Source organism: Periplaneta americana, chromosome 3 (genome assembly GCF_040183065.1).
Source record: "Periplaneta americana isolate PAMFEO1 chromosome 3, P.americana_PAMFEO1_priV1, whole genome shotgun sequence".
Lineage (NCBI taxonomy): Eukaryota > Metazoa > Arthropoda > Insecta > Blattodea > Blattidae > Periplaneta > Periplaneta americana.
In genome coordinates, this window is record NC_091119.1 from 152,856,304 (window position 1) to 152,875,610 (window position 19,307).

Consider the following 19,307-nt stretch of genomic DNA (forward strand, 5'->3'; position numbering starts at 1 on the left):
CAATATGAGAATTAATAGGTATGTGAAGCATAAAATAAACTAAAGAAATGTAAACAAAAATGAAATATAAGTTAATGAGAACTAAAACCTGAAGGGTAAGGAATGGTACACTGCCGTGGAGAACTCACCTGCTCTATGATATACCGTCTCGTCTGAGCCCGGATGGGCAGGAATGCGGCGGATGCCGGGCGGGTGGAGGCTCAGTTCCTCGTACATGTGGCGGGGGTGACGGGGATCCCAGGTGGCATGACTGCGGAACGAGCCTGAATGACCTAACATCGACAAAACGGCCAAATGGATAAACAAGCAAAAACAAGACACAAACTAAAAGAAACCTGCCCCGAGGAGAGGCAAATCAAATGTAAACATAGTAGCAAGCAGCAGGTGTCGAAATCAACAGGGGGACAGCGTGATCAAAGCATGGTCCAGGGCAATTCATGCAAGAGTGGTCTAAATATGATCACATGGATCTCGTAAAATTTTTTAAGTTGCACTGCCTTATGTGTTAAACAAAAAATGATTTAATTCGCCAAGAATAAATGAAGGCCAGCATCTGGATTTGAAATGATGAAGAAAACAGAACATGGTAATTATAAATAACTTTAAATATTCTGTCATTATTTATGACTTCAACAATGGGAGTAAGAGATCATATTTATATGAGAGAATTTGAAAAGATGTGAAAGACTTAAATTGTAAACTTAGTTTAAACTTAAAATAAGTTTCTCTCAGAGCAGAAAAAAACGAACAATATTTTCACCCACTACGAGCTTCCTCTGTATATGTAATGCTTATTTTAATTTTAAAACTTTTAAGACTATTTATAACAATAAATTATTATTTTCAGTTTCATGTATATCTTAAGCATGTTCAATGTTTTACATTTCATTGGCGATTTAGAATATTATAATTATATGAGACTGCTTGTGAAACATCAATCAATATTAAAGTATTCTTCATTTTTACAGAATATCAGTGTTTTCCTTTTCACATAAATATGATACAGATTGATATTTATAGAATTAAGATCATTTACAGTTTTTAATAGAATGAGATATTGTTTTAAATATCACAGAAGTACAGAATTCATAGTTCAATTTAATAATAGATTAGGTTTTTTCTAACAAAATAATAACGTGGTTTAAAAAAAGTAAACTACATTTGTATTGCATTTATTTTCAATTCTGTATGATACACTCAATTTGACTGATGACACAGTTACCAAATTATCTACCGCAATATACCTACTTACTACTTGATACATAGCTAATGAAAAATTACTACAGTCTGTCCCATAAGACGTATGTTTGTCGAATATTACGTTACCTGATAACATCTCCAAAAATTAGTCACTTTCCTTCAGTGTAATAGAAATAATTGATAAAAAATAAAAGCAAGAAATTGAAAAAAGAAAATTTTAAAATAATGCATATAAGAACGACTACAATAATCCAAGAAACTCAATTATTTACTACTAATGTTATATTAATAATGAAATGTTACAGAAATACTTAATCTCCAAGTCAAAACTATTTGCTTCATCACATTGTAAATTGTTTTTCTCTCACTCTCTATATATTATTCTCAGCAAAATAATATGGCACAATGCCATCATGTTCTAATTCTTCCTTCGGCTACAAGCAGATTGAGGACCATTTTATCTCTGAATTAATTCATTTAGCGTAACACAAAAGACAAGATATGTTAGGAATCATTGTCCATGTGATGTTCAGAATTTTAATAGAAAAGAGAAATGGAAATATTAATTAAGAGAAATTTCTTGCTTGCTTTTATGTAAAGAGCCTTAATGAGAGGCATAACACAGTAACAAAGAACTCCACTGTATCACTACATAATACTCTACCACTGGACAAGACCAGTTTCCTTTAGTAATTGAAGAGCTTTTAGATCCGAATGTAACTGGACCTGAGAAGGGCTTATATTTATCAACACTAAAGACAGACACAGAGTCAAATGATTGGACTCTGTGTCCGCCCGGCAGGTTTTAATTTTTTTTTTTTTGGAATGAAAGATCATGCACTCCTAATCAACCAATTTGGAGTGTGCAACAGAACATGCCGGGAGGGTCCCATGCACACGCAGTAGAATGTTGAGACATCCTTACTTATGACTGTACCTCTCTTGATACGGTCACATGTGTTGTAGTTTGAGCCTGGCACAGGTGGGAGTTTTCGGTTTGGTGGTGCAATGTAACCCAATTCGTCACGAAGGTCTGGACGGCGCTTATCCATTGTTGAGTTTCCACCAGCTGATTGATTGTATACCACATCATCTGCACACATTATCAAATGCTATAAAATCCTTTACTTTTCTCCACAAGCAAAGAAGACTATATTTTTAGTATAGAAATAAACTTATGACTCAGTGACATTTGTATGTATGTTGGATACATTAGGTATAATATTTAAATTATTTGTATATTAGAAAATGTCAACACAGTTTTTCATATTTTGTGTCCTTAATTCTTGTACACAAAAGAACATTCCATCGATAATAAAAGTAAAACGTATGTACCTATAATTTCAAGCAATAAAATTCTGTTCAACTGTGGATCTTGCAATTTACATATTTATTAACATTATCTGTAGGAAAAAAAGAATTATACCTTTTAATTACACAACTTTTAACACTATATAATTTAGGAATAATTTATGGTGATCACTTTCACGTGTTAATAATGAAGTTTATAAATACCTAGTTGACTAGTTTCAGCTTAGTAGGAGCCATCTTTAGAACTAGTGAGGTTCTTGCATCTTCCGGTTTCTTCAGTTGGTTTGCTGGGGAGTGCATTTGTGTTATGTAGTGTGGAGTCAAATAGTGTGTGTGTTCTGAAATTCAATTGTGTATTGAGGATTTGTTGTGAGTGTATTTTTGTTTGTCTGCATATTTCGTACTGTTCTAGCATGTTTAGTTTCTAGTTTTTCAGTTGAATATGTAGAATTTCCATGTCTGTGTCTACGTTGCTGTATCTGTGGTTGGCATTTGTGACGTGTTCTGCATATGTGGATGATCTCTTCGATGTGTTCTTGTGATATGTTGTTATTGTTGAGCATCTGTATAGTATCTGTAGTGTGTCCTTTATTGGTATTGGTGTAAAGGTTAGTTATGTCAAAAGATGCTAATGTTGCACTGTGTTTGTCCTTTATTTTGTTGCCTAAGTATATGTTGCTTTTTATTGTCTGTTTTTCGAATTGTATGTTGTTTCCTATGATGTTATCCATGTATGTGCCTAGTTTGTGTGCTGGTGCATTTCGTTGATTTACTAATGGTCTGATTGGAATGTTTTCTTGGTGTATTTTGGATTGTGCGTTTAGTTTGGGTACTTCAGGTTTGATTTGTTTTAGTTATTGTTTTTTGTTGTTAGGTATTATATGTCTGTTTTTGTTTATTGTGTTCTTTATTATGGTGTAGTACTGTATTGTGGGCTCATTTTTTAGTTCTATGATGTTGTTACTTTTAAAGTATGTTTATATTTTATTGTGCATTAGTTTATTATTAACACGTGAAAGTGATCACCATAAATTATATCCCTAAAGAAGAATTACCTTAGCAATTACTTGCTTCTTACTTAAGACTGATTGAATAATCAATACTTCTGATGTCAATGTGAAGAGGGAAGAAGAAATGCAAATCAAGTTAATGAAGTAAACTGGAATGCCTAGCTGTAGAAGTGAACAACAAGTATTTATAAACTTACACTACCTATATAATAGAATACAATATCAGAAGAAGTCGACATCAAAAAATAAATATAGCTTGAGCAGCAGGTACAAGTTAGAACTGCAAACATATGTACATTAATACAGCTTAATGACACCTTAGTAGCTCAGTTGGCACAGCACTGGCTTACGATGACTGCAGATCCAGATTCAAATACCAACGATGGCAGTCGTATTTGTGGTTCATGAGGGATTTTTTCGGGGTTCTCCAATTTCCTCCATCATTCCATCATTACTCTCTATTTCAATATGATCATATTTCAATAGCATCTACTAACTTGGTGCAGCTGGATGTAATATTGTGATAGACTTACTGGCATCAGCCTGAGGAGGTGTAGTACGCTACTTGGGGAGTGAAAGGGTGCTCTAGTGGGACTTCACTGGACCTTGAGCTTACATGGCTAAAATAAACATATGACACCACATAGCTGAGTCGCACCAGGTAACTTGTCCCAACCAGGATTTGAACCCGGACCTGCTCGTTTCAGGTATGCTAACAATTACTCAACAGCAGTGGATTGAAAAATTAAATATTAGATTAATGATATTACAGAAGAAACAAACTGAACGTTATATTAAATAGTGGTTATGCAATCAATAACTTTCTGGGTGTAAAGCATACTGGACTCCTTAGCAAGTTAATTTAATACGATGAAAGAGTAATGGAACGGAGAAAAACTCTCTCCGGCGCCGGGAGAGAGTTTTTCTCCGTTCCATTACTCTTTCATCGTATGATGACGCAGAATATCTGCATGGAAATATCATATGTACTTCGGTACATTAAAATAATATAAGTTAATTTAAGTTATACAGTATTAGTTTAACATCCCATTTAACAATCTCTTTAACTGCGAATAAAATTCATAATCGAGGATTTATGTATGTAAATCATAACACATTAACATATCTCAATTAAGAAAGCCAGTTTCGAAAATCTATACTATATTATTAATAAAAAACGTGTTATAATTTCTTGTCTTCAATCAGTCATAAAATTATTAATTTGTATGATGTTGTCCAATATCTGTGAAAGAGCTGTATATGACTTAAAAGTTGTATAAATTTTATCTTTTCCAATTTTAAATACGGTATTCTTACTGAATCAGTAAGCTTACGTTAAATATTCAAAAATCTTTTTAAGTAATATTTTGTGCAGTAAAAACTTGTATATTCATAAATGTTGACTGTCATTTATGTTCTATGAAATTTAATAATGATAATACAAACACTCTTCTCAGACTGAAATTGACAAAAGTATTTCATAAAGACTATCAAAGTGTTAGATTTTTGTTTTGTAGTATGTATAGTGAATGTGATTTAATGGAAATAATAATTTTGAAAGCATTGTATTGTTTTTTTTATTGTCATAAAATTAATTATTTTTATTTTGTTTTCTTACGATTCAAATTATTACAGCACTACAAATATTGAAATTGGACCCATCTCCATATTATTATTTTTTTCTCTCAAAATAATTCAAAGAGTATGTTCCGTGAGTGGTGGTATAATTTCGTAAACCACCCTATATGTTTACAGTTATAGGTGAGGAGACAAGACCTGGCATGTAAGCTATTGGAGAAAGGAAAGAATGAGCTATCAGAAAGAGAGTTTATTTCTGGATGGTTAATGTTATACAAATCTACTGACACGGAAGTTCATCTCAGATTAAAACATTTTCCCCCTCCATAGCCATTGGTGATATCGCCATGGCATATGATACAGTCAGAAGACAGGTCTTGCCTCCCCTACTGTACCTTCTGGCTACTATTATAGGCCTACATAACTTACATCTTCTTGAGCATCTATCTATTTTGATGTTATAAACAGGCTATATATTACCTCGTAGTCTAGTCTGTTCAGGACCTCGGGAGCGTCGTGAAAGAGCCACACAGATAACAATAACACCTACTATGATGACCACAATGGTTGCTCCCACAGGTACAACAATGTTGAGATCAAGCCACTCTGGCACCCAGGGGAAGTACTGGTTTACAGACGTAATTTCTCGTTCAGGAGGTGCAATGGTTCCTACAACATATGGATGGACAATGCTTACCTTTCTGGTGAGAGTTCTTGCCACGAAGTACACAGATCACGACAACTGCTATGATTATCACCAGAATAGCAGCTGCTACAGGGACCACAAGATTCAGATTTGAAAGGAAGATGCGAATTGGGGAATCTGCCCCTTGCTCAGGGATCTCACGTGCTGGAGCAATAGTACCTGCAACACCCAACGAGAAAAGAAGAAACAATTTAGAAACTCCCTGTGTGTTGAGGTACTAGTGCTCAGCATATTGCGGCAGTTACTACTGTGCAACACTGCACTAGGCACTGCTGAAAGGTGTACGTTGGAATGCTTATTTTTAGAACATTTAAAGCATGTCTTAGTGACAAAATACAGTAGAATCCCTCTTATCCAGCACCAAAAGGACCAGGCTAGTTTCGGATACGAGATTTTGCCGGATAACTGAATAAATACTGGTAGGCCTATATACAAAAAAAAAAGTTCGTATATCATGGTGGCAAATGTTGAAACTGCAGCCATGTGAAGCTTATTTCTCTATCACTTGCTCATAACTGAATAAACATAAAAAATGTGTGGGTTTTCCTTATTAAAACACATACTATACATAACACAAATAATACACTAATTTTAGGTTCGAATATTCACTCAAAATTAAAATTCGTGTGAAGTTCTTTATGTGGCAACACTGGCGGCCTGAACATAACTAAATAAACATAAAAACTGTGTGGATTTTCTTTATTAAAACACATCACACAACACAAATAATACACTAATTTTAGGTTCAAATATTCACTGAAAATGAAAGTTCGTGCTAACTTCGTAATGTGGCAATACTGATGTCTCGAATATAATTAAATAAACATAAAAACTATGTGGATTTTCTTTATTAAAACAAATCAGACAACACAAATAGTACACTAATTTTAGGTTCAAATATTCACTGAAAACGAAAGTTCGTGCGAACTTCCTAATGTGGCAAAACTGACGGCCCAGACTGTGGCAATGTGGCAGATTCAATTTTTTTTTTTTTGGCCCAGCTAAAAGTGCCGTTGTTTTGGTAATGCTGGTTATTTGGGTGCCAGTTACGAGGGATTTTAGTGTATATTACTAAGAATCATTAGACAGTGAATCATGGCTTTGTGTGGTCTCTGGCAGACAGTAATGCTTCCCAAACCTATTTGAAGTTCAAACTGAAAATTGCCTTACTTTTAAGGTAAAAATAACATCTACATTAATTACAATTTCTATCCTGGCAATTTTATATAATTGCTGACATTATATGGAGACAAACGTGGCATAAAATATAGTATGAATAATAAACATGGCTCCTCCTGTGTACAGCCTGGGTTCTATCTCTAAGCAAGTAGGCTAGCCTCTTTCAGTTTTTGTCAGTGAGAGGCCATGGAGCAATGAACACTGAAATAAATAATTTTTATATATAGTACAGTACTTTTGAGAACCATTTATTACAGAGAAATTTTCTAAGCAAAGACAATAGAAAATATGTACCAGAATTACACAACATCAAAAAATCATGTTTTGGAGATTATACTAGTTTTCATGTTTTGAAAAGACAAGACATCAGGAAGAAGTTTTATGGGCAAGAGTAGATTGTGAGCTAAGGAGTAGCAAGTACAGCATTGAAACGTAAAAGAAGGGAAAAATTCACCGTAATTTCTTGTGAAAAATGTTGTCTACTAGTGATATATTGGAACAAGATCTGTGAGATATTGTAGCAAAACTATCCTTGCCACTCTTACCAGACTGCTTGGGTTTTATGTTACACTAAGCATTAACAATAATAATTTCGTGTGTTGTTAGATTTACATCTTTTACTGTTAAAAATATATCCAAATCTCTCATAATAGCCATGCTTTAAATATACTGTTGACGACCGTAATAAACTGAAGAAACTTTGAATTTCACATCACTGTGTGGCAAGAGAGCCTCAACTGATGGTGACAACACGTTGCTTTTGATTTCGTTGTTTCATAGTGACAAAATGTTCCCTTATATCTGAATTTTATGTTTAATCAGTACATAGAGAACAATCAAAATGGTGTTCCATGAGGTGGCAGTGAATTCTGAAAACTATGGTAAAGGAAAACATGACTCAGTTCTTCAGTGAACTGACAGAAGAAAAAACTTATGGCTGTTTCATGCAGGACAACCAAGTGCACACACTTTAAATTTCACGACGAACAAAATTAGGAAGATATTTAAAGATCGTGATTGCTGACAAAATCTGAAATAACTGAATGACCACAACTTTTCTTCAGTTCTTCTGTAGCCTGTAGAAGTATAAAGAAAAATCCAGGACAGATAACGTGTGAAATTCAGTTTTCATGTTCTAAATTTTACAAACGAAATTTATTGTTACTCTAATGTGAAAAATTTTAGGAATTAAACCGTTAACAGATTTAAAGTATGTAATAAATATGCTAGCAAAGGAAATTAACAATATAACATAAAAGAATACGTGAATGGCTTCATATTATGTCAAGAACTGAATATAATGGCAGTCTTAACTTTTTCAAATATCACTATTACAACAAAGTGTTCAATGAGTATGTACAGACCCAGAAACAAAATTTGGATCATATGAAATTTTCAAGCAGTATGTTGTAACTGGAACTTGGAAAATTCAGATGGCCCAAATTTTGTTTCTGGGTCTGTACATAATCGAAAACTAAAATTTTCTCAATTGAAAATTATTATTATTATTATTATTATTATTATTATTACTGCTACTAATAAATCCACAATTTGGGACATCTGGTCAACATCTACGGCTTTATTATTATTTTGTTATCACAAACATTACCTCCAGTGACAGTAAGAGTAGCAAACTCATATTCCGCAACAGCAAATCCAGCATTGTTGTGGGCCGTGACACGTAGATGATACCAGTTTGCAGGGTCCAAGTCCAGAACAACAAAGTTACCTCCAGGTTTAACATTATTTGAAACCTGATTCCATTCTGTCTGCAGCCTGTAAAATACGAAGGAGAATATTAATTGTGGAGAAATCATGGAAGAATGATTTTTAAAGTTAAGTTACACAAGTAACATATATATATTGTCTATACCAAGTGTCGGTATGTGTGCATATTTGGAGGGCAGCTGTGGAATTCATTGCAGGTTGTACATTGGTTAAATGACACAAATCAAACAACCCATTAGTGTAACTAATAATAGGAGTAAAACTGGAATCTTTCATTGGAACTTGTGAATAGCTAATTCTTCTATTAAACTTTATCAACAGTACTAAAATCTCTACTAGTTAATAACAAGAAATGTCTGTATACATACATACATAAATACAAAAATAGAAGATTAAATTAGTATGTACCGGTAACCAATAATACAATTGTATTTTATTGTATTTATTTACATTCCACAGTATTCGTTTATCGCTTCACAGCTAGAATATGGAACAGGTCGAATGAAAAAAAAAATCTTAATAGTACCGTATTATAAAGTCTTAATTATAGTCACAGTCCAGTTGAAATATATACAGAAGAGTTTTACAATATAGCCTACTAATACAACACAAACTTTTAGTATCAATACTTAATACAACACAGAAATATTCATGAAGCATTGCTGAATGTCATAAATTCATCTACAGAATAGAAGGCGTGAGAAATTAGGTACTTCTTTAATTTGGCCCTAAATAATCTTGTTTTGAGTTTGATTTTTTATATCTATAGGGAGGCTTTTAAAAAATTTTACTGCCATATAATGCACTCCTTTTTGATAGCACGATAGACTTGCCGATGGAGTATGAAAGTCATTTCTTTTATGTGTATTACACGTTCGATTTCTAAACATATGTAATAAGTTTATGAAATTCAGGCAGTGATTTTATTGCTGGTGCAGCCATGAGAGTGGTAAGCACAATAAGCCTTCGGATCTCTCCTTCATAAGAAAAAGAGCATGATTACAAGTATTTCATGTAATTTCTTCCTGCCTCTGAGAAAGTGTGATTTATGATAGGTACGTACCTGTTTAAAGTTGAATACATTAATCGTATCTTGTTGGTGTGTCATGGAAAAAAATTATTTAATGAACATATGAGTTCTGAGCATGAGCAAAGATTTTTGTGTTAATATTTAATTAAGCCCAAGTCTGACAAAATTCAGACCATATTATATTTTGCTTAAAGTTGTTGTTTAATTGTGAAAACACTGAGATATTAATAGGATGCCTTTATAAAATAAATATCAAAATCAACTTGGGGAAACATTACCTCATTACATATGACATCCCAAATATCTATGTACACAGAAAGAAAATAATGATTTGCAGTTGGAAAAACTATACTTTATGGGAAATTTTCACTGGTCCACTTAACTTAAATGATATCAACAACCTCTATTAGACAAATAACCATTCAAGATGGTTTTAATAGTAAAACAAGGAGTGGTGAAGACTCGATTTACAGTTTAATCTGTCATGGTCCAATGGGAAATAACCATACTGCACTGGACACAAAACGTAGTTCTCTAGCTTCTTCATGACAAAGTGACACACATATATATTTCTATGATATAATGAGTAGTCTTGAGTGCATTACTATTTATTTGCTGAACTCATAAAATGTTACGACTGAATACATATAGAACCTAGGTGCTGACTACTGGCGTAAACAGTTCAGAAAGAGACTATTATAGTCTGTACTGCATTTTAATTAAATCTTTGTAAACAAACTGATGTAAGAATCTTCAAGCACTAACGTACACAATACTTAACTTACTGTATTAACAATGTATAACATTGAAGTGTTTAATTTTAAAAGAGTAAATCCAAAATTTGAATATTATATTATCAGATATTATTCAAGTGTGGAAAGAATATTGAGCAATAAGACGTCGATGAATATCCAAATAGGCTTTTAATTATCTTGTTTCAAATGTGACCTTTATTACTCACTTCTTCTTATGTTCAACAACGAAATAGAGCATAGGGCAGCCACCATCAGACCAAGCACTCAAATGCAATGTAATGCTGTTTGTTGAAACCTCAATAAAGCGACCAGCCTCTGGTATCACAGGTTTTGAGCCCTTAGTACGTGTGTTCAAGATGTCAGATGGATCACCGGTGCCAATTCTATAATAATAAAAAATATAATATTCAGAAAGCTATACTGTATGAAAGTTATATAAGAATTATATACGTGAGACAAATCTATAAAGTTTCACTTTAAATTTCTTAAGAAAGATTTTATTGCTTCAACAAAAACTTCCTAATTAGTATGTAATTTTAACCAAGGAAAACAAACATATCACATAGATTATTTTGTTCAGAGATAGAGACGCAAATAGAATAGGACACAAATGAAATATCCAACGAAATATTAATTTCAATTTCAATGTAAGTAAACAATGGGTTTTATATCTAAATAGCCACCTGAGTTGAAAATTTATTAAGATAAAAATAAATAAATAAAATAAAAATTAAGTGTAATACTTTTATTATATCCTGTTCAAAAGTGGTTAAAAATAAAATATAGATGAGGAGGCGAGATCTGGCATGTGAGCTTTGCGAGAGTGGAAAGAATGAGCTATCAGAAAGGGAGTTTGTTTCATGATGGTTAATATTATACGTATCTTACTTACTGGCTTTTAAGGAACCCGGAGGTTCATTGCCACCCTCACATAAGCCCGCCATTGATCCCTATCCTGAGCAAGATTAATCCAGTCTCTACCATCATATCCTACCTCCCTCAAATCCATTTTAATATTATCTTCCCATCTACGTCTCGGCCTCCCCAAAGGTATTTTGCCCTCCGGCCTCCCAACTAACACTCTATATGCATTTCTGGATTCGCCCATACGTGCAACATATCCTGCCCATCTCAAACGTCTGGATTTTATGATCCTAATTATGTCAGGTGAAGTATACAATGCATGCAGCTCTGTGTTGTGTAACTTTCTCCATTCTCCTGTAACTTCATCCCTCTTAGCCCTAAATATTTTCCTAAGAACCTTATTCTCAAACACCCTTAATCTCTGTTCCCCTCTCAAAGTGAGAGTCCAAGTTTCACAACCATACAGAACAACCGGTAATATAACTGTTTTATAAATTCTAACTTTCAGATTTTTTGACAGAAGACTAGATGACAAAAGCTTCTTAACCGAATAATAACAGGCATTTCCCATATTTATTCTGCATTTAATTTCCTCCCGAGTGTCATTTATGTTTGTTACTGTTGCTCCAAGATATTTGAATGTTTCCACCTCTTCGAAGGATAAATCTCCAATTTTTATAGTTCCATTTCGTACTATATTCTGGTCACGAGACATAATCATATACTTAGTCTTTTCGGGATTTACTTCCAACCGAATCGCTTTACTTGCTTCAACTAGAATTTCCGCGTCTCCCTACTGACACAAAATTTCATCTCAGACTAAAATCTTCCTTTCCCCTCCATATGCATTAGTGACAGAGCCACGATATATGATAAGGTTACAGGACAGGTCTTGCCTCCTGTACTACAGGCCTACACTTTATATAGCATAGAAATTCTTTTCAAAACTTAAAAAACAATTCTACCTTCCACTTTAACTGTGCTAGGGCTAAGTAATGAAGATACCATTTTGAATCCACTTACAGAAAGTTCAATTATAAGAGTTATATAGGCCATACATTTTTATGTACAAAATTGTAAAGAAATGAGACAATAGAATTTTGCTTACCCATTGTATCCTGTCACATACACCTGGTAGCGAGATCCACACCACAAGTTCTCCAAGGTGTACTTTGTAGCTTGGCTTGGCACTTGCACTGTCTCCCAGTCTCCAAATTCAGGTTTGTAGTGAACTGTGTAACCGTGCAGAGGTGCGGTGTCCGTGGGATGTGGTCGCAGTTTCATTGTGATTGAATTGGTTGTCATTGAGGTTAGGGAAACCTGAGGAGAATGTGGTGGAGCTGCCAATATGAGAGTATGAATTAGTATGGAGTTTCCCATTTGTAATGGTTATGAGGTATTTGTAGCTTTATCATTTATGTAAGTTAAGTTAATCTTTCACTAAGGGAAGAAAATATTATGTAAACAGATGCTTCTATCTCCAGTTCTGGTATTATTAATATCAAGTTACCGATGTATCAACAACTAGTTCCTTACACATTCATAATTATATTTCGTAAAAAATAATACAAAATAACTAATTATAAATAGGAATAAGAAATAATATAACATGTTATTATATATCAGAAATAAAGCATCAGAGTGGAGAACTGCTTGATAAATAGTTGTAAAGTGTTAAAGTAGGTGTTATAAATATCATTAATTAAGATTACCATGGATAAGGTACTGAGATTGAACATACTGAAAGTAAATTTGAAACGTTTATCTTCTAGTTAATTACATATAAAACTCATTACTTCTCTAATAATTCGGTTATGAGGAGGAATTATCTTGTTTGCACATATTCTGATCTTACCATGTACAACGAGTTGGTGAGTGACAGTGTCATGTCCAAAGGAATTCTCTACTGAGCACGAGTATTCTCCAGCATCTTGGCGAGTCACTGACTTAATGAAAAGGGAACCTTCAGGAAGCTGACGAATGCGTTCATCCTGTTGGAAAGCAACTCCCTTCACCTTCCACTGAATATCTGGTGCTGGGATGCCCACAGCAAGGCAAGGCAGCTTAACATCTTCTTTGTATGTTGCAGTGAATGAGTCGTCAAATGAAGCAATCTTTGCAGGAACTAAAGAAAAATAACATTTGTCAATTCAATCTATATTTGACACACAAATAAGCTTCTATTTTTTATATAAAACCCATGTCTTGCAAACAATTTTATTTTCATATATGAAAACATTAATTTATTTAAATATATTGAATATTTTATTTGCGAGAAATATTAATGAGCTCAATTAATCTCAATGTCTTTTTTTATGTTCATAATACTTCCATTTTTTTTATTTGTACATCAAAATAAAATCGTTTATTAAAATTTTAGTGTGTTCATGTATGTTAATGAAAATGTTATAAAACAATAATTTTTTAAGGGGTTAGGTACAGCTTATAGCGGTAAAATTTTGGAAATATTCAACATTTTTTTCCTCCATTACTGTATCTTTTAGAATAATGAAAATTAGTATGTGTAAAGCACCGTCCTTCTGCTTTATGATAAAAATATTTCTACGATTTAAACAAATTATTAATATTTGTTTTTTCAAATTTAAAATGGTGGCAGTTCACTGTGCAGTGATTAAGTATTTCCCTTATAACTAAAAAACTATCGTATCCAACATTCTGTGATGAAATTTTTTGTGTGAATTTATGCATGTCATATCTACAATATGATGCAAAATCACTTCTCTGCCTTTGATAGATTGTCTGATAAAAAATAAATTCATTTTAAAAATGGTCAAATACCAGTATTTTCTTCTAACACAAAATAAAAAAAATATTATTTGTTAAGGAATGTAGTTGAAAGAGCATGATATTGTAAACATGAGTTTCAGAAATAAAATAAAAGAGATAGAACATGAAAAAGTTAACAAGTTTATGAGTTATGAGGGAAACGCTTCATCACTGCACAGTAAACTGCCACTATTTTGAATTTTGAAAAAAATATATATATAATTTTTTTTAAATCGTAAAAATATTTTTTTCATATAGCAGAAGGACAGTGTTTTACACATGCAAATTTTCATTATTGTACAAGATACAGTAATGGAGGAAATAAATGTTGAATGTTTCCAAAAATTAACTCCTTAATATAAAGAACATTTTTAGTAACTGTGCTAAACAAATACTAGAGACACAAGAGTGCGGATTTTCATGCACGCTCTTCTATAGTAACAGATTCTTACCAAACCATCCGTGGATTTTCTCCATTTATATTTCAACGAAAAATGAAAAGTGAAAAATTTAATAAATTGAGGAAAGAATTTTCAAATTACAATGAACTGTCAGTACAGTGAACAAATGGTATCTGTTGTTGATTTAAAGGTAAAAGTTGCAAATAAGCCATGAAGATAAAAGAGAGTGGAGATAAGTTCGAGCTCTCATACTTTCATGGTCTTGATAATGAAAGATGAGTAGAAAGCAGTGTGCTTAAGCAGTTTCCTCTCCATGACTTTAAAATATTTCAACATTTTCCTATCTATTCTACAAATAGTCATTATTTAAAAGTTCAACATTAAGATCAAGAACACAGCTACCACTGGTATTTCCTTCTTACATATGATTTAAACACTCAGTATTGCACAGATCCATACCTCTGTTGCTTGGAGATAGAGATACTGATTTTGATGGCTGTCCTTCACCAATAATAGTAGATGCTGTCACCCAGAATTCATAGCGTTCCTTCTTTTTTAAATCTGATGCTTCAAAGCTCATCTGGAAGGGTGGGACCTTAGTGCCTTTTGGTTCTTCCTGAAAAATAATTCACAGTATAGAAATGATAAAATAAATTATTGTAAGAAATTATTAAACTTATGTCCTAACAAAATACCAAGAATAATATTAGTAACTGAAGATATATTGAGTTGAAAATTAACATGAAAAATTGGTACCAGTATATGATTTGTGACTTACATCTTTAGCCTCTTCGCTGTCCTCACGCACATAGACAGTATATTGTGACACAATGCCATTAGGTTGCTCTGGTGGTTTCCAGCTCACCAAGATGGAGTCTCCAGACATTACGAGAGCTTTCACTGCATTTGGGGCTTCTGGAACTATAATGCAAAGTCACATTAAAATATATATATATTTTTTTTTTCTTTAGGAATTTAAAAAAACTGATGGTCACCACACACATACACTTAAGGAAAAAGAGACAGACAGACAAGTACTGTCCACGTCCTAGCTCTGTGTATCTACAAGATATAAGATGAAGTACAGAGAGAAGAGGATGGTACTAAATTTTCAGCGGGTTGTCAAAGATATGGTATTCGCCAGGCTCGCCAACACCAAAAATGCGAAAGTTGTTTCATCTGCAGGGAAGGTGATGGTGATCTGATTACGTTTCTTGATAATAAGGCAATGATTTACCAGCTTGCAGTTCCGCCTCACACTACTGTTACAGGAGCATACTACACATCAGTATTGGCGGCACTGAGGATTCACATTGCAAAGAAACGAACATATCTTCACTGAAATGGTGGAGACTGCATCATGACAACACACGACCTCACATTGCGAGTCAAGTCATATACAGTAATTTCTTACTAAATTCAACATAACCTGTATACCACATCCACCTTATAGCCTCAATCTCGCTCCCTGTGACTTTATTTATTCCCATCACTAAAGGCAAAGCTCTGGGGCATTCATTTGAGAACTTTCAAGCAGTGCTCAAGAAATGTGAAGCGATTCTCAAGGGCCTAACAAAGAATGGTCTGCATCATGTGTTCGAGGACTGGAAGAAACGCTATAGCAAGTGCATTCAAGTAGAAGGGGACTACTTTGAGAAAGATCATGTAAACATTAAGTAGAGTAATGAACATCTGTGACAAAAACCAGTCTCAGTCTTTTTTGATCAGTCCTCGTAGGTACACAGACAGACAGGCAAGATAATTGCAAATAGAAAAGTTGTTAAGAAATATAAGTGGAAGAAATTAATAAAAATTAGCAATGGATCAGTCCGATGAAAGTCTCATTTTATTGGGATACATGTTTAGAAGAAAAATGGAGAAATATGTGTCTTAGTTAGTGGAGATAATGCAAATGGGTTTATAGACGACTTATGAACATGATTAACATTCCACAATTTAATTACATTGTTGTTTTGTTGTTGTTGTTTTCTAATGCCAGACGTTTGACAATAAAGTCATTTGACCTCTTGCACTCCAATATTTTTCATAGATGTGGCTTAAGGAGGTAAAGCTGGTGATCAACAAGATCTCCCAGCTAGGTCCAATGGACCCGTCGACCAACAGCAGGTGTGGTCCTCCAAACATTCTGGGGGTTGTGTGTGAATGAAGTAGCCACCAAAACGTTAAAATATGGTGTTCACTTAAATTGGCTACAACTTGCCATTTTTCACTCCAATATGAAATGAGTACCATTAAGGTAAAATTATCTGGAGGTAAAATAGTCCCCCAATCGGGTCTCCGGGCGGGGACTACTTTAATGGTACAGAATCAACTAAACATCTTACAATGGAATGCTGGCGGTATAACATTTTTAATTACATAGTACACCAACCAATAATACTTTAACCTAAAATTGTGTATCTGAATAAGTTATGATGCGTCAAGTACTAACCATCCTGTTCAGTCTGGCAATGAATTGGAGCACTGCGAACGCCATCACCACCTGATGTGAAAGCCAACACCTGCATGCTGTAGTTGGTGTACTTCTTCAAGCCATGGAGGATAGTCTCGCTGGATGAGGTAATCTTAGTGTCCTTGCTGTTTTCATCTGAAAATTGTAACCTTATTAAGATTTACTATCTAGGAGTTGGACTATGCTGCTAATGTTAAAAAAAAAAAAGAATGTCAAGTTTGGTGACAGTGAGAGCCTAGTTGTTTCCTGCAGGTAGATTGAGCAAACTTTACATAACGCTCTTCATAATTATAAAAATCAAATTATAATGTAATAGTCCAGAAACAGATTCCTTATTTTTCTACAATGATATGGAAAGGTGGATATAAAAATAGGCTGCCAAAATAAATGCAATGTTCAAATCAAGAAAGACCTTCCAAGAAGAAAGACAAGACTAGATCAAATTTACTGCTACCACAGCCAAACTAGAACATATGCTATTGAACTATTTCTATTCTCTCTATGAAGGATGAAGGTAGGTGAACAGATTGCATATGGTTACTTTATTGGTCAGTTAGCTAATTTATTCTTTTAAAAGAGGGTTAGGATGTGTGTTTAAAGTTAACAGAAATGTTTTTCTCAATTTTCGAACATATTCACAGAATAAAGTAATGGTGAGATCATAATACAGCTGAAGTACTGCGAAATTGAAGTATTTTCCTGTAATTTTTCGCATGTGGAATACGAACAGTTGGCACAAGTGAAAGCTGTGGTCATGTCTATGATATTTTTTTTTCTATTATCTTTAAGTTTAAAAGATTATATTGCTGCTTTTTAAACTATCAGAATAATAGCATTGCGAAACTTGATTTAAAACAAGATTTCTTGCTTCTGTTTTCGTATCAAAATTTGTTTTATTGTGTCTTACTATTATACATATAATATGGAGAGCTTGCTAGATAAACTCTTGCTTTAACTGAACTGTCCATCAGGAAGTCATTTCATTTTGTTATAAATTATTTATTCTATTCTGTAACAGTAGTATTTATTTAAAATTTGTATGTGATGCTTTAGGTATTTGTACTCTTTTGATAATAATATATGTTCAGTAATGAAATTTCATGTTCAAGTGCGTTTCACTTACTGGCTTTTAAGGAACCCGGAGGTTCATTGCCGCCCTCACATAAGCCCGTCATTGGTCCCTATCCTGAGCAAGATTAATCCAGTCTCTATCATCATATCTCACCTCCCTCAAATCCATTTTAATATTATCTTCCCATCTACGTCTCGGCCTCCCTAAAGGTCTTTTTCCGCGTTTCTTGTACCAAAAATTGACAAACAATAAATAAATAAATATATTAACAAAAGAAAGAGGTCATTAATTGCTTTTCATCGACAAAACACTCATTCTTGTCATGAAACATCTCTAGTAACAATCGTGGTTTAAACTCCTACTGTATAATAAATAGCACCGATATGACAAAAGTGTGGACATAAAAAAACAAAGGGAAACAAAAATCAACTTGGTTGTGTAGACTCTAGTTAGCAAACTCTTAAAAATAACAAAGGACTGTCTTGAAAATTATTCTCTATTATTTTATTTAAATATGCCACTTACTCACCATACCAAGTATCACTGGGGCCATACACAACCTTGTAGCCCTTGATAACACCGTTGGCAGCTGTAAGAGGAGGAGAAACCCAAGATACCCTGATAGTCTGCGAGGTGAGGGTGGTGCAAGTCGTATCCTGTGGGGGTTGCTCTGGGATGCCTTCAGCTGTGTACTGACGAGTTTCTTCAGACATTGGGCCAGGGCCAACTTTGTTGAAAGCCTGCACTACTACTGAGTACTGGGTATACGTCCTGCATTACAAAACAAGCAGATCACAAGTGAAGGAAGTGGATCAATCGTAAAAAGTATAATCTGAAATAGACAGTCTGAAAACAAGACACTTATCTACAAATTATCAATATTGGTATTAAAGTACCAATGTCGGAAAATGAAATAAATGTAATGCAGTACACTTAAGCACACTAAGCATCCTCAGACTGACGTTTCTATGAACTTTCTAGCATTATTATCGAATACTTTGTCTCCTTAATATGGCAGTCTACTTAAGATAAATTCTATACGTATATACATTACAAGGTCTTTATTTCTTTTCCTCTTTGTTTTTTGCTGACTATAGGAAAATGATATGAATGTCTTTTAAGAAAATAATTATACTATGCACACTTCAGTGACCCTTTTTAAGAAGAATTGTTTCATCATTTGATTGACACCAACTAATTTTAAGTTTCTGTA

The 19,307-nt window shown here is 33.7% G+C and overlaps 1 protein-coding gene across 50 annotated transcripts in view; it reads right to left on the reverse strand.

Moving 5' to 3' along the window:
• Positions 1-19,307, reverse strand: part of Dscam1 (Down syndrome cell adhesion molecule 1) — a 480,268-nt gene that overhangs the window by 26,193 nt on the left and 434,768 nt on the right. For 48 of the 50 annotated variants that reach the window (XM_069821931.1, XM_069821942.1, XM_069821928.1 and 45 more), the window contains 11 exons: positions 18,624-18,865; positions 17,002-17,157; positions 15,328-15,470; positions 15,009-15,165; positions 13,217-13,486; positions 12,470-12,701; positions 10,704-10,880; positions 8,594-8,760; positions 5,580-5,768; positions 2,126-2,293; positions 129-272 (listed from right to left, as the gene is read on the reverse strand). In XM_069821931.1, the coding sequence (XP_069678032.1) occupies positions 129-272; positions 2,126-2,293; positions 5,580-5,768; positions 8,594-8,760; positions 10,704-10,880; positions 12,470-12,701; positions 13,217-13,486; positions 15,009-15,165; positions 15,328-15,470; positions 17,002-17,157; positions 18,624-18,865 (2,045 nt within the window). Of the gene's footprint in view, positions 1-128; positions 273-2,125; positions 2,294-5,579; positions 5,769-5,796; positions 5,965-8,593; positions 8,761-10,703; positions 10,881-12,469; positions 12,702-13,216; positions 13,487-15,008; positions 15,166-15,327; positions 15,471-17,001; positions 17,158-18,623; positions 18,866-19,307 lie in introns of all 50 variants that reach the window. The other 2 variants (XM_069821959.1, XM_069821958.1) reach the window with 1 other exon arrangement.